Source organism: Zea mays, chromosome 1 (assembly GCF_902167145.1).
Source record: "Zea mays cultivar B73 chromosome 1, Zm-B73-REFERENCE-NAM-5.0, whole genome shotgun sequence".
NCBI classification, from domain to species: domain Eukaryota; kingdom Viridiplantae; phylum Streptophyta; class Magnoliopsida; order Poales; family Poaceae; genus Zea; species Zea mays.
The window spans coordinates 21,035,120-21,051,607 of NC_050096.1; the positions used below are offsets into that span (position 1 = coordinate 21,035,120).

General features: G+C 43.3%; 2 protein-coding genes across 2 annotated transcripts; one reads left to right on the forward strand and one right to left on the reverse strand.

The window, feature by feature from the left end:
• Positions 1–1,329: 1,329 nt before the first annotated feature.
• Positions 1,330–2,181, reverse strand: LOC103631944 (uncharacterized). The gene has a single exon (XM_008653798.3). The coding sequence runs from the start codon at positions 2,114–2,116 to the stop codon at positions 1,535–1,537; it is 582 nt and encodes a 193-aa protein (XP_008652020.1). The 5' UTR covers positions 2,117–2,181; the 3' UTR covers positions 1,330–1,534.
• Positions 2,182–2,894: 713 nt separating this feature from the next.
• On the forward strand, positions 2,895–16,283 carry LOC103631953 (methionine--tRNA ligase, chloroplastic/mitochondrial). The gene is made up of 12 exons (XM_008653808.3): positions 2,895–3,313; positions 3,807–3,950; positions 4,051–4,200; positions 5,097–5,264; positions 6,952–7,076; positions 10,767–10,860; positions 13,079–13,177; positions 13,983–14,163; positions 14,320–14,435; positions 14,811–14,966; positions 15,451–15,579; positions 15,744–16,283. The coding sequence occupies exons 1-12, from the start codon at positions 3,038–3,040 to the stop codon at positions 15,903–15,905; spliced, it is 1,800 nt and encodes a 599-aa protein (XP_008652030.2). The 5' UTR covers positions 2,895–3,037; the 3' UTR covers positions 15,906–16,283.
• The last annotated feature ends 205 nt before the right edge of the window (positions 16,284–16,488 follow it).

Sequence of the window (16,488 nt, forward strand, 5' to 3'; positions counted from 1 at the left end):
TGCGGGCGGCACAGGTGCAACAACGAGGGTGGCTTGCGGTTGCAGCGCGGGGGCGGGGCATCGATATCCTCGAGGCGGGACGCTGAGCAACGACGACGCTTGGAGTAGGGCGGCGTGGGGAGGGAGCTTGGGTTTGGCGGTGGGGACCACAATGGTGGGGTTGAGGAGGGTGAAGTCATGGTCAGTGGTGGGAATTAGGCCGGGTCGGGCCAGCCGCCAAGCCCATCGTGCTTCGTGTCAAACGGATTCTGGCTAGGAAAGCCCAAAAAAATTTTGAGCCGTGCTGTGCCAGCCCGAAGTGTAAAAACAGTGGCCCAGTCCGGCCCTAAACCACGTCGTGCCTTCGTTGGCCCGTGCTGGCCCAAGCCCGATCCGTATATTTGACCACATAAAATCAAAATATTACAACCATATAAAGTTAATAGCTTACTAAATTAAAGATATTAAACAATTCTAGCATCATTTAACGACATAAACTCCCAATATAACAACAATATAAAGTCGATATCTTACTAAATTAAAGAAATTAAACAGATTGGACTTAATTAGGCCGTGCCGGGGGCCAAACGACCGGAATTTGAGGCCCGACCTAGGCCTGTCTTCGGGCCGTGCTAGCCCGACCCATATTATTTCGTGCTGGACCTTGCTTTGGGCTTCTATTTTCGGACCGTGCTCGTGCTGGCCCAAGAAATCCGGCCTATATTCCCAACACTAGTCATGGTAGTACCGTTGTCTATACTATTGATTTAATAGATACTAGAGAAGAGATAGAGAAGAGATGGACGAGATTATTAGTGGGCTCGTCGATCACACAAACGTTCACACATGCTCGAACGATTTAGCCCAAAGCTTATCCATCGGTCCAGCCCAACACACTTACATCCTCCACAACGATGAGCCCACTAATATGGAGGAGCATTAGAGCATCTCCAAGAGACTCTTTATTTTTGACTCTCTATTTGACACTTTATTTGTCTCTCTATAAATATTAAACTCTATATATAACATCTCATTCCAATAGACTCTCCAATATACAAGTTAGCTTGGCTAGGGAGAGTTGTTAGCCAAATTTGGCTAGTGAGGGGGTTAATTTAGAGAGCCCGATAGCTTAGCAAGTTAAATGGCTAGTCTGTTGGAGAGCTATTATGCTATTAAGTAGCTAAAATTTAGCTTGACAAGTTATTTAGCTAATCTCTTGGAGATGCTCTAAGCCTACCACTAGTAGTCATCTCTAAACCCTAAACTCTAAAACCTTCTCCTACGTCAATAGTTACCTGTCAGTGCAAATCTCTTATTTAAGGACTGTTTAATAGAATAACACGTAAATCATGACGCTGTCCAACCTGATATCTTTTATGTGTGGAAATTACTGTAACAATTGATATTCTAGGATGCATTGTAGCATTTATTTAAATAGAGTACCATCAGAAAAATAATTGGAAACCTTTTTGTCCTTGCTTTTATTTGACGAGTAATGATCCTCTTTCTTTCCTTTTGCGGTCTCCTTTTTTGCAGGTTCAACAATTTTGTCAAATCATTGCTGAAACGCTATGAATGTCAAATCGTCATCACGTTCAAGATGGGGACGGGTCCTCGACAGCCGCTTCAACGCCGCTAATTGGGTCTCATCTTCAGTAGCGTCCTGCGTGGCGTGGTGGGGCGAAACAACAACAGGGTTGACGGAGGAAGATGGAGCTCGTTCGAGCAGCAGTGGCGAGCAGGCACACGTGCACCTCCACGTTAGAGTAGTTGTCCTCTGCTGGTGCCGCGACGATGTTGAGAAAATAGCGCGGCCCACCGCTGAGGCGATGCGCGTGGTGTGCCCTGACGCGGAGGCGGACACAGAGAGATCCCGCATAAAGGCCGAGCTGACGGGGCGAAGATGGCTAGCGCGGAGGCGGAGCGGCTGACCCCAGCACAGATCTTTCTCGTCGTCGTAGCCCTTGGCAGGCCCCGCCGAGGCGAACACGTAAGAATCCACGCGATCCGCAGGCGACGCTGGCCGGAGCCTTGGTCCCCCGACGGCCTTGCGTGTGCGGGTCAAGGTCGTTCGGGTGTGGGCGGCGCGGGTGCAACAACGAGGGCGGCTTGCAGTTGCGGCGCGGGGGCGGGGCATCGATATCCTCGAGGCGGGACGCTGAGCAACGACGACGCTTGGAGTAGGGCGGCGTGGAGAGGGAGCTTGGGTTTGGCAGCGAGGACCACAATGGTGGGGTTGAGGAGGGTGAAGTCATGGTTAGTGCTGGGAATTAGGTCGGGTCGGGCCAGCCCGGCCCAAGCCCATCGTGCTTCGTGTCAAATGGATTCGGGCCAAGAAAGCCCCAAAAAAATTTGAGCCATGCCGTGCTAGCCCGAAGTGTAAAAACAGTGGCCCAGTCCGGCCCTAAACCACGTCGTGCCTTCGTTGGCCCGTGCCGGCCCAAGCCCGATCCGTATATTTGACCACATAAAATCAAAATATTACAACCATATAAAATTAATAGCTTACTAAATTAAAGATATTAAACAATTCTAGCATCATTTAACGACATAAACTCCCAATATAACAACAATATAAAGTCGATATCTTACTAAATTAAAGAAATTAAACAGATTGGGCTTAATTGGGCCGTGCCGGCCCAAGCCCTGCCCATCTATACGGGCCGTGCCGGGGGCCAGATGACCGGAATTTGAGGCCCGACCTAGGCCTGTCTTCGGACCGTGCTAGCCCGACACATATTATTTCGTGCTGAACCTTGCTTTGGGCTCCTATTTTCGAACCGTGCTCGTGTTGGCCCAAAAAACCCGGCCTATATTTCCAGCATGCCGTTGTCTATACTATTGATTTGATAGATAGCAGAGAAGAGATGGACGAGATTATTAGTGGGCTCGTCGATCACGCAAACGTTCACACATGCTCGAACGATTTAGCCCAAAGCTTATCCATCGGTCCAGCCCAACACACTTACATCCTCCACAACGATCACCCCAATCCATTCTCTCCTCACACGGGCGCGACCCAAAACCCCATTCATCCCCTCCTCCGGTCTCGACTGCCATGGCCGCCGGGCGGGCCTTCCTTGGCGCGCCGTGCTCCTCCCTCGCCGCCGGCGCCCGTTGCCTTGCCTTCGCTTCCCCTTTGCCCCGGAACCTCACCCCCGCGCTCCGCTGCGGCGTTCGCGGTCGCTGCATCGCCTCCGCCTCCTCGTCCCCTGACTCGCCCCCCTTGCCGGAGCCCTACGTGCTCACCACTCCTCTCTACTACGTCAACGCTCCGCCGCATATGGGAAGCGCCTACACCACCATCGCAGCGGACGCCATCGCCCGCTTCCAGGCAAGCCTCCACCCACGATTGCAGCGGCTGTATTTTTGAACAGTTAGTTGTCGAACCTACAAAAGCAAATTGCACATGCCCGGGTTGCACGAGATCCACTGCAGCACTAATCTTACCAACATGGGGTCAAACATTTTGTCAAGTGGCTGTTGTGCACTTGTACTGCTGTCAGAAACGTGTGGTGCGGTGTACCGTTGGATGATCAGGTGGTGATGCACCACTTAGTTGCACATGCATTGCACGAGAAAAGGGGTTGCATATTTTCCATAACCTGAATTAGTTCATAACTTCATACTACGCCACTTTCTAGTCGTGCCCTTGGTGAAGTTGCTAATTGCTTGGTGTGTGAATTTTACATGTATCTTTTCTTTTTCAATTGAATGATTGGGTGCCTAAGTTTTGACTATATGAACTATTCGGAGTAGTATGTTTGATTTCAGTTGTTTGACTCTTATTATCAAACAGTCTGTTGATTATTCTTATGTGGTTACAGAGGTTGCTAGAGAAGAATGTTATATTTATTACCGGAACAGATGAACACGGTGAGAAAATATCTGCTTCCGCAGAGGCCAGTGGTAGAAACCCAAAGGAGCATTGTGATGCAATTTCAAGTTCATATAGGACGCTCTGGGCTGACGTATGTCTACAACACCAAGTTTCAGTTTACAATACTTTTTACTACAGAGTAAACCATGAGCTCAGCTTTGCCCTCCAAATTTGTTTCACATTTCTTGCAGTTAGACATAGAATATGACAAGTTTATTCGCACAACGGATCGTAAGCATGAGGCTGTTGTGAACGAATTCTATTCCAGAGTGTTAAACAATGGCGACATATATAGAGCTGATTATGAAGGACTTTATTGTGTGAGCTGTGAAGAGTACAAGGTAAGCTTTCATGTCAACTTCCTCACATCGTACTGAGCTGTTTCCAATCCATTATGGAAGTACCATTAAACATATTAATCCTTACACATATTTGATTTAATGCTGTCATATGGTTAATAGAATTGTCTACTAAGTGGTTTTCTGAGCAACATTTTTTTTTCTGGATTTACATGGATAAATATCTTGGCTATCTGTCCATTTTAGGTGAGGGAACTGGTACCTATGTCGATTGCCATGCCTAACCTCTCTTAAGTATGAATTTGGATTAATGGTGTGGTTTAATTTTTTGGCTCTTCAATTTTTTTATTAACAATCAATATTGTGGAACTGCAAAACTTGATATTTTTATGCAGCAGAGATGAGTACTATACTATTATGTGCTCTATTTTAGTTTTCTACTTCCTCTGATACATCATATTAGTCCATTAGGAATTTAGGACATCGACATTGTCTCCAATATAACACTTTGACTAACAATATGTATTAGGAAAATGTTACTATAAATAAAAAATATAATGCAACAGTATTTTCATGATCAATCTATTTATGTCAATAAGAAGGACAAGCCTGACGCAGTGGTGAGAAGCCTTTCCACTGAGCCAAACGTCCTGGGTTAGATGCAGCCTCTCTGCAAAAATGCAGGGTAAGGCTTGGTTCGGTTATTCTTACTCCTTCCCCAGACCCCACTCATGTGGGAGCCGCTAGCACCAAGTCTGTCCTTTTTAAATCTATTTATGTCAATCTTGTGTTGTCAATAAATACTCCTTTTTAGAAATTGTTGGCTAAAGTAAGAAAATGTTCGAAGTACTTTTTTGTGTGCCATGTGCACCTATATATATCAACCCTCTTTTTAATACTACTACAAATACTGATGCTTTAGTATTGACTGAACAAAGGATGAAAAAGAGCTATTGGAGAACAATTGTTGCCCTGTGCATCTGAAGCCTTGTGTTGAAAGAAAAGAAGATAACTATTTCTTTGCCTTGTCAAAGTACCAACATAAATTGGAAGAGCTACTGACAAGAAATCCTGATTTTGTAAGGCCATCATATCGCTTGAACGAGGTGAGGTTTTAGTCCTATTTTTATATGCTATTGTTCAATGTTTTTGTTATTGTTGAGTTACTATAAACCATCACAAATTGTGGTGGGAAATGTAAAACTGTTTTTTTTTTGTTAGAATGTATGCCAGGTGACTCAAGCATAGACACTAGAAACAAGTCCAAAAAACAAAGTTGACATATGTCTTCATGAAGCTTTGACACAATTTTCGTGATCATGCCTGTGTTGTCAAGCATTTACTAACCAAACAACGCGATTTCATTTGATCATTGCTTTTCTGAAGTACTTTGGCATATTCAACAAAAATACATGCAATACATTTTCTTATGCATATCATGTCTGGTAGTGACCTAGATGACACCGCGACAAGGTTAAAGATAGAGACCATGATGACAGTACTTATCAGTTCTGGACAAAGAGAACTGCCAGCATTGCTCTATATAGGGGATAGGGGAAAGCAAACTCATTAGTTAATAGACAGAGAGAGCAACTTCAGGTGTTTCTTATAATTAACTTGCTAAACCAATAAGGGTGTGTTTGGTTTGACTTTTGGCTTTGGCTTTTGCCCCCTAAAAGCCAAAAGCCAACCAAAGGGCTGGATCCAGGAAGCAGGTTTTTCTAAAAGCCGACTTTCTTGTAGTGCAAATCTGAAAGCACCCCTGGACCTGCTTTTAGTGGCTTTTCGGATGGAACTATGAAAACATATATTGGAGAATTTTTAACGACTTTTAGTGGTTTCCACCAAACGGTTTTTAGCTTTTTAACAGCTTACAGCCTACAACAGCTTTTTCCACAGCTCACAGCTCACAGCAACTTTTTTTCACAGCCACAGCCCAACCAAAATAAGTAGCAACCTCAATTTATTTTCTCTCCATTAGGTTCCTGTATTAGCTTCCTAAACGATTTTGCATTGGGAACCCAAACTATTTCTAAACAACCAAACCTCTTTTAATAGTTTTTGTCTTTTACTGTTTCCTCACCTGGAACCCTTTATTTTCTTAATTTACTCATGTGTCCAATTTACTCCGATTTCCCAAGGCAAACGCCGGATGGCTAGCGGATATAGGAGTTCCTCTTGACTGAAACTTATGAGTTGGAGAGAATATTTGGTAACCTTTATTTTAAGGAGTTCTTTTACCAAACTGTTGGAGGGGACTTTTCCCTTTTTGCTAAAAAAATCAAATTAGGAAGCTGTTTCATAAAACTCCTGGAGATGCTCTGAAGAGGCTATGAGGAACAAACTGTTCCTTTTTATTCTTAGTTTGTGCAGTTGTACCAGTATATTACTGATTGTGATTGTAAACCAAGCTAGTAAGTTTTTGGTGCCTGAAATTTTTTCCTTTGCTGTTGCAAGGTAAGCTTGCCTTGACTCCTCAAATCACATATGCTCATAGGTGCATGTGCATGTTGAGAGCAAGGTCTGGCAATAGTTGTAACGTTTTTGTGTAGTGAACTGGCATCTTACTAAGTTTGCAGTGTTGGCATCACCATTTTATTTGTATTGGATTCAATTTTCAATAGGGGACTCACTATCATTATCGTTTATCGAATAAAATATTCATATTTTAGCTTCTAAGGGCAACATAACCTGGGTTGCTTCATTTCTTGTCAATCTTTCTGTTTGTATGTGCTTATTTTCATAGTTTTACAATGTACCTATTTCTTAGTCTCACGAAGGCACAGCTTGTAGGTCCAAGGCTGGATTAAAAGCGGATTAAGGGACTTTTCTATTTCTCGTGCATCTGTAGAATGGGGCATTCCGGTGCCAAACGATACCAAGCAGACAATATATGTGTGGTTTGATGCTCTATTAGGGTATGTTTCTCTTTTCTGCACCTGCTCATTTGCATATGGTTAATAATGGAGACTTGCTATTTTATGTTTTTATAACTCATTCTGTTGTATATGTATTTTTGTGCGATTGATTTATGTTGCTTATTACTACCTTGCAAGTAACAACTTTTATTGCCTCGAGTTGCCACTGTCTCTGTTGCGCTTGCCACCACACCCATGACTCATGCCCAATGACGTCTAATTGCCGCCTGAGCTTCCATTATCAGTGAGTTGGAGCCGTGACACAACACGTTCCACCAACTCATCCTCGGTTAGGTTCAGGCCAGCTAAGGCTCCGTCACCATTGCTGGCATCGGGGTTGTACCATTCTTCCGCCGCCTTAAACCTCCTGATCAACTCCTCCGCAGATAGTGTATCAAGACCGAGAAAGGTTTCGATCGCCATCATGATTTGCGAGTACCTTGTAGTGGCCTATAGGATTTTGCGCATGTTCCCTGGTTTGTGGTACCTGACGTCGAGGACCTCTAGCTGGTTGACCAGGTCGATGATGTCGAAGTCGTCAACAAATTCACCGTCTTTGAACCTAAGCGAGTCGAACTCGCGTTTTAGCATGTTCGCCTTCGCTTGCTGCACTCGGTTCACGCTAAGATGTATTTTCTTGAGTGCATCCCACGCGATCTTGGCGGTTGCCTTGCTCGCGATCGCCCCTTGCATCTCTGGTGGTATCTCGAGGGCGATGACCTCCAGAGCATTGCGATTGTCGATGTAGTCGGTAGTGCCAACGTTCACTGCCATCCACATGCCTCTCGCTTGTAGCTTCAACTTCATGAGCGTCGCCCATGAGTAGTACTGTAGTAGTTGGTCTTGATGAGCAATGGGTGCTGCCCCGTTGCCGCCACTCCCCTCACGACCTGTTGGATCACCAGGCTATGGCTGCCATTGCTAGTCACTCCTCGTCTCCTGACGGCAACGCGGTGGCGAGGTAGTTTGTCCGCTCTGCATGACTGCAAGCATGACCCCAACAGCGATAGCGGTTCTGATACCAGTTGTAGCCTTCTACTCGCCGGCGTGACTTGCTAGAGACGAAGAGAATGATCTCGAGATCACTCAAACACTCACAAGACTCAACACGAACACAAAGGACACACCGAGTTTTTTTGGCACTGCCAAACTACAACGCTGCAATATGTATATTCTATTGATCTGTTTATGTACACAATAACAAAGGTTCACAACCATAAATCATGGCACCAATCAGCAATCAACCAGTAATCAATCAACTAAGAAGAAAACAAATAAACCGAGCTGGATTATATAACAGATTCTTCATCATCGCTAAGATTGTGAGCTAGTGTTGGCTTCCCTTCCCATGAAGTTTCCTAGCAGCCGAGCCAACCACAATACTACACCGCCTGTGTGTCTGCTGTTGTGGCAGCGACATACTCCGCCTCACAGGATGATAGTGCCACAACCTTTTTCTTGAGAACATGCCAACTCACCAAGCTATTGCAGTAAAAGAACAGCCTGCTGGATGTACTCTTTCTGGTGTCAATATTGCCGGCAAGGTCGTTGTGGCTGTACGCCTGTACCTGAGGAGCTGTGCCTCCCCTATCCTCCCATAGTGGCAGCCGAGACTTAAGAGTCCCAGCCACATAGCGCAGGATCCACTTCACCACTGCCATTTGTTCCTCCGTAGGCTGCTCTATGAAGCTGTTGTTGTGTCACGGCTCAGCCTGAGCCATGACTCCATGGGGATGTGCGCAGGATTGCAGTCCTGCATGCCTGCCATCTCCAGGATGCGCTTGACATAGTGTGCATGGCACAGAATGATGCCACTGCTGCTTTGTTGTACCTTGATGCTAATGTAGATGGAGAGCAATCCCAAGTTGCTCATCCTGAACCTTGCCTTCATCTCCACGTTGAAGCGGCTGATCTTTGCCTCGGTTGATCCAGTGATGAAATTGTCGACATAGACCCTGAGGAGGAGCGAGTCGCCATGGGTATGCCGGTACATTGCCGGCTCGCACTGGCTCTGCTTGAACCCGAGAGCTCGTAGTGAAATGTGCAGTTTTTCGTCCCAAGCCCGCGGCGCGCGCCACAACCCATAGAGCACCTTTTGCAGGTGCAATACCTTGTGCTCAGCTCCGGCGACGGTGAAGCCTGGTGGCTGTGCGGTGTAGACTTCCTCCCTCAACTCGCCGTTGAGGAAAGCCGACTTCACATCCATGTGATGCACTGGCCAGGTTTCTTGTGCAGCCATGGCTACCAGCAGCCGCACATACTCCAGGCGATTCACGGGTACAAATACCTCGTCGAAGTCGATGCCTGCCTGCTGCATGTAGCCCTTGGCGCCAAGGCGAGCCTTGTGCTTGGCTTGATCACATCTTCAGTCCTGAGCTTGAAGACCTACTTGAGTCCAATCGGGTGATGCTCATGATGAAGCTCCACCAGCGACCATATGCCGTTCTCCTTGATGGAGTCCATCTCACCACACTTGGCCGCCTGCCATGCTGGGTCATGCTTTGCTTTGGCAAAGGAGCAAGGTTCATCCTGCTCGCTGGCCAGCAACATCCTCTCGTCATCAACAATGAGATTGGCTAGGCCAAGCACCTCTCCCCCTCCAAGCACATCGTTGATGAGACGGTAATGGACAGAGGAGGTGTTGTGCCACATGTTCATCCTAGAAGAGTCGTTTGGCGGCACACTGACGAACTCCGGGCCATCCTGTGTTGCAGGGGCAGACCCGGAGCCTGGAGGCGTGCATCCAAGCTGGGATATGGGTTTGCCCTCTGCTGTAGTCAGCACTGGAGCATGTGGAGGGGACACCCTTGTAGATGCTGGAGCAGGATCCGGTGTGGGATCTGCCCCTGCGGGTGCTGGATCCACCCCTGCTGAAATGCCCAATGTGGGCTCGGGTGAATAGATGTACTTTATCATCTGGTCCACAACTCCACATAGAAGTTGCTGGACGCCGAACCGGCACCAGGCTGCTTAGCCTCCTAGTCTGAATTGGCGTCCTTGCTGAAGACGACATTGCAGGAGATGTGGACATGCCAGGACCAGGGTTTGAGCATGTTGTATGCCTTGGAGCCATCCTCATAGCCGAACAGGTCACAGGCACACAGTATTCTCACAAGAACACACATGAGCACAAGTGTTTTGGTGGCTGAAATGACTTAGCCTTTTTTGGTTTTCTCTTCTACTAACATAACCAACGTGAGCAACAAATCAGGCTGTGATAGCCTCTATTAAATGCAGAATATTACCCAACTAATCATCCTATTACTTCCCATTATTCCATGTTGAAATTTAGCTAAAGTAAATGCTATGAACCTAGACACCACTAGCATGCACCTAGACACATGATTATTTCCAACACACTGCACTATTCATGCATGCTTTGTTTTGTTTCATTTTGGTGAAGGCAAATATGTTTCTATTTTGTGATTTCACATACTTGGTGCATTTTCCAGTAAAGATATCTAATCTATTTTTATATTGGGTAGTGTACACTTTATTACTTATCAAGCATAATGTAAGCTCATGCATGCAATAAAAGAACAGGGAGCTCTTGGTCTTTATTCTACTCTGCTCTTTGGTTGAAGACTTGAATCATGAACGAAGATGAAATTGTATCTCCTTTTTCTTGTTCCCAACAACTGAAGTACATAATCTTATGTGGTTCAGCCTACTTTCCCTTTGTCTTTTTAGGTATATTTCAGCATTACTAGATGATGGTGAGCAGGCAAGTTTGCAGCAAGCTGTTGATCATGGTTGGCCAGCCTCACTGCACTTGATTGGAAAGGTTTGTTCTAACTTGCATTTTTATAGCCTTTTCAAGCATTGATGTTCGTGTTCCTTGTTTCTACTTATTGCAAAGTACTGCATACTTGACCTCTCGTTCATAATTAAGTAAATAACACATTTATTTGGTTTCTTGAATTTTCTTGTGATGTAAGGAACTCTTATATTTTGATTTGGATAGTACCAGACTACCAGTTGGTTTTTTACCTTATTTCTTGAGGAAAACAAATAAATCAGCATGGACTCATTTTTGTTTTTTCTAGATGAATCAACTAGCTCCACATGGGCCACCTAAGTTTTTTTTTGCATATGTGTGTGTGTGTGTATATATATATATATTATACATACCCCCCCTACCTTATCTTTGTTTTTTTAAATAGTTCCCACTTTGTTCAAACTTCAAACTTGTTTCTATTGGATCTTTCTGCTTGGCTGACAAAACTCTGATGTGGCACTATAGCTAAGTACTGTCGTTGCATTAAATCATGTGAATATCATTGAAATAGCGGCAAATTTTTTACAACTGTTGAAACTTATTGAACAGAAGGTCCTAGATGAAACAATTCTAAGAGATACTTATTGACAGAATGACACACAACTTTTCTATTTTGCGTGCTAATTGTAGTATCCCTGATTCCCTTCTGTCCATCAATGCTGGGCCTATATTTTTAGGAGAATGTCTTCAAAACTATATTTTGATTTGATCTTTAATTTTTTTTTTCTCGAAAGCGCAGGGGAACTGCGCCTTAAATATATTAAGAAGGGGATAATAAGGTCTAAAATAGACCACAGATTACAGCAATGACTCCTTACGGAGGCCAGTAACGCACATAAACGAAAGAATCCATGGAAACCGGACTCAAAAACACTACTAGAGATGAAGGAAACCAGGGGGGGTCAGCCATCCGGCAAAGGGGCTGCCAAAAAGGAGAGACCCTTGGCCCCAGCTAATTCCCAAAGTCTTCTCTCGTCGTCCGCCTGCCGAAGGATAGATGGGAGACTGGGAGTTTGACCATCAAACACACATCTATTACGGTGATTCCAGATCATCCAGGCCCCCAAAGAGATCAGAGAGCTCAATCCGTTCTTGATCATTCCATGAACTGTTTCAGAAGCTGTCTCCCACCATTCCAAAAAGGATGTTAGGCCCGGCTGGGGAGCAAGGTTATCCAACCCAAATTTTCTAAGCAGATTATACCAGAAGCTCCTTGCAAACACACATGAGACCAGTAGGTGGTTAATGGATTCAGGTTCTTGGTCACATAATGGACAGGTGCTTGGATGAATGAGCCCCCTTTTTTCCAATCTGTCAGCAGTCCAGCACCTGTTATGAGCCACCAGCCAGAGGAAGAAACGACATTTTGCTGGAGCCCAAGTTTTCCAAACCCGCTTATAGTGGCCAAATGAGCAGGAACCCAGGAAGAGGCCCTTGTAAGCTGTTTTAGCTGAATACTTTCCATCTGGGGCTACACTAAAGATATGCCTGTCTTCAGTGAGGGGGTGAAGCTCAATTTCGGAGAGACAATCCCAGAGCTTTAAATAATCCGCCAAAACTCCAACAGTGAGACTACCTCTAATGTCAGATATCCATCTTCTGTTTAACAATGCCTCATGGACTGTTCTCCTTTTTGCTATCCTCTTTGGGATTATAGAGTGCAGACTAGGGGCAATGGTCGAGATGCTTTTACCCTGCAGCCAATTTGATCTTTAATTTTTACTTCACCATTTTGTGAATTGCTACACGGTCATGCCATTTCAAAGCTTTGACTGTTTCAATTACACTAAACATGCTTACTAACTGTGGGCCAAAAGTTCAAGGTTTGATTTTTTTAAAAAACAAAATTCAACTTGAGGGCTAGTTTGGGTACTCTAGTATTGACCCCAATCCACATGTATTGAGGTGAATTGGGGTGTAACTTAAATTAATTTACACCCCAATCCATCTCAACACATGTGGATTGGGGTCAATACTAGAGTACCCAAACAAAGCCTAAGGAGTGGTCTTTTGTTTGGATTCCAACACCCGTTAATACCAAGTTACCAATATCAACTCTTTAGATACACAGTATTTTATTAGTGCCCGCCCCATCCTTCCCCCAACAATTGTGAAAGGCAAAGTGGCCAATGCTAACATACCAATGTTGATTTGGCAAGAGAAAAATATTATATGGATTTCTGATTTTTTTAATATGTGCTGACTTTTTGTGCGTTTGTCTCAGGACATATTACGGTTTCATGCAGTTTATTGGCCAGCCATGTTAATGTCAGCAGGTTTAAGTGTTCCTGATACAGTTTTTGGTCATGGATTCTTGACTAAGGTGATCTTACTTATTTACAAGTGTACTTGTTTCCACTTCTACATCCCTGATGATAGTATGGCACTCTACCATAAGTAAAAATAATGAGGGCAGTAGCAATCGTTATTATATCTAAAAAAAGAGAGCATAACAATGTGAGAATGATATATTTCTTTAAACTGAATTTCCTGCTATTATCTATAAATGTTCCCATTAAAATATTTGGATTTAGGTTGCTGAATGATTAGTTTCTTTGTGTAGCATAGTGCCGTACTTATCCATCACTGTTCTTACCTTACCTCTTTAGCCTGTCCTATTTTGATTTTTTGGTAGCATAATATCTTAATTATAAATCACTGTTCCTGCCTTAGCTCTTTAGCTTGGCACATTGAAATTTAAATTTTAGTAGCATGAAGCAATTTGATGCCTCGTTTTTTAGTATTTATTCATGGAACCTGGATTAATATTTTCCTTCAGATCTCAATCTTATAATGTGAACTTTTTGTGATGGTAACTATACCCTACTGTGAATGGTACTGGTATTGTAACTCATAGAAAATGGCTGACCTTTTGGCACACGTTTCATTGATTCTGAGTTCTTATTTCTAAACCTTCTATGTTCTTCGAAGAACCTAAACCTTATATATTCTTACACACCCTTCTATCTGTTACAATTTTGTCTTTTACCTCTTTTGGAAATAAAATGTCTGTCTAGGTTATCTTGGTGAGCAACAAATGCATGTAGATTCCCAGTCACCTTTTATGTTTTATCTCCGCAAGTCGCTTTTATTTCATGCACCAATGATTTCTATTTTGAAAATTCTAGGATGGCATGAAGATGGGAAAGTCACTAGGCAACACACTTGAACCAAAAGATCTGGTAGAAAGATTTGGTGCTGATGCTGTTAGGTATTTCTTCTTGCGGGAAGTAGAATTTGGCAATGATGGGGACTATTCAGAAGAACGCTTTATCAATATAGTGAATGCTCATCTTGCTAATACAATTGGTATTTCTACTTAAATTACCTTTGTTTCTGAAACATGTATATACAATTCATGTGTGCTGAAATTGTTATGCCATTTTCCTTCTTTCTTCACTTGGTGCTCCTTGTTTCTGCCTATGCATCTTTATGTGTTAATAACTATCTCACTGTCTTGAACAGGAAACCTCCTTAATCGTACACTTGGGCTACTAAAAAAGAACTGTAAATCCGTACTAGCTTTTGATTCAATTGCTGCCGCAGATGGAGGTTTGTTCAGAAATAAGATAGAAAATCTGGTAAGTAGATTTTCATGGTATCTTCAACTATGGTAAGAGGAGTGGAGGGTAAAGGATTTAATTATAAACCATGGGTTTTTTATTGAACCATGGGTTTTTTATTGAACTGGCAGTCTACTAGGCTAGTATGTGTGTAACCAACTGCATAAGGAGTTAAAAGACATAGAATATATAAGGTCTACAACAGTGAATTTGTTTTTTTACTCTGTCAACAAGTGTTGTCAATGATGTGGTGGGTCCATTGTGTTTGAATTCATGAAACTATGATACATTTGGATGTTTTAGGCCAAGGTCTGCTTAGCCTGCCTAAGTACCCACAAATTCACATGCCTTGTTGTGTCTCTGTTCGAGTCACCATGAAAATTGTTTTTACAGGTGGACAAGGCAAAACACCAATATGAAAATCTTTTACTGTCATCAGCATGTGAAACTGTTTTAGAGATTGGTGATCTTGGAAACTTGTACATCGATGAGCAAGCACCATGGTCCTGTTTTAAGCAAGGGGGTGAGAGTGCTGAAAAGGCTGCAAAGGTAAACACGTAAAAACTGTTTTTTACTCTCACCTTTTCACCTATGTTTCATATGTATTTGCCAAATTTTAAATGCTGAAAGTTCGAATTTGAAAAGTCAAAACATCTAATCAGTTTGTAGCCTATGGAAGTGGCCTCCCTTGGAGTTGGAGCTTCAAAACAGAATCCTAGCTCTTATTTTCACATTACTTACTGGTACACTCTCTGTGATATCTAACATCAGCAAAAAAAAAACTTATATGTGCTGACAATATATCTTAAGGCCTTTTTTAATGATCAATGATTTGTCTGATGTATATGACGCATGAAGCTACTTATTAACTGTACAAAACTTGTTCCGTTGTTGTGAAATATATGGATGGAACCATAAATGATTGATATTTCAGATGGTGTTTGGCAAGCTATGATACATAAAGAAACTGCACCCCGCTTCTGTAGTTTTGTGATATGACTACATTGCTTATTATGTCCCCACTTATCTACAGGATCTCGTACTTATTTTAGAGACAATGAGGATAATTGCAATCACACTATCTCCTATCACTCCAAGCCTTTCTCTGAGGATTTACACACAGCTTGGTTTCACAGAAGACCAGTTTAGGGTGTTGAGATGGGTATGTTCTTGTATCATAGACATGCTGTATGATTCCGTTCTTATTTATATATGTTCATCCTCAAAAATACAATCAGGCATCATCAGGAAATGCAGTCTTCAATCTTATATGGATCAGCCTCAGTATTTTCCAGAGCATGTAATCATTTTCAGTTATGTCATTAGGAGGATACGAAATGGGGAGGCCTTAAAGCAGGCCAGGTAATGTCGGAGCCAAAGCCAGTATTTGCAAGGATAGAAACCGAGGTGGAAGAGGAAGCCCAAACAAGTTCAAAAGCAGCAAAAGGTGGGAAGAAAGCACGCAGGAAAGGACTTGTGGAGGCATAGTTTCTGTTGGAACAGTGTATCAGCATCGTTAAAAGGAGAATATTTCATCTTCTCTTTTTTTTGGAAAAAAATCTTTAGCCTATCTGTTCCTGAAATTTGTTCTTTGCTAACGTGTCACATTGTATCATGTAGATAGCCAAAAAAAGACCACTATTGATTCTGATGCTCTGTCAGAGAGAGAGCTAGGATAATTGCGAGTAGAGCTAGCAGCGGATTTGGATCATCCAAAATCTAATTGGATATTTGTTGTTTTGGATAAGGTGGAGAGCAACTTAAAAAAACCCAATGTCCATTAGATATCTTTGGACTTGACTTGTTTCTAATGTTTGGAGACATGCTGATTTTTATGAACTAATAACACAGTAGCTGGTTGTTATATGGAGTTGTTGCAAATAAATGTTTAATCGACTTTGCTAAAATTTTAAGGCGTGAATTTAAGATTTTAAATTTTAGAGTCTAGACGGTCGACGGAGAGTTTGCGCGGGGATTGCAACCGCATCGCACGGAAGTTGGAAAGCTGACAAGTTGGCGGCGATGATGGGTTCGAACTGGGCGGCGATGATGGGTTCGAACTGTCCACACG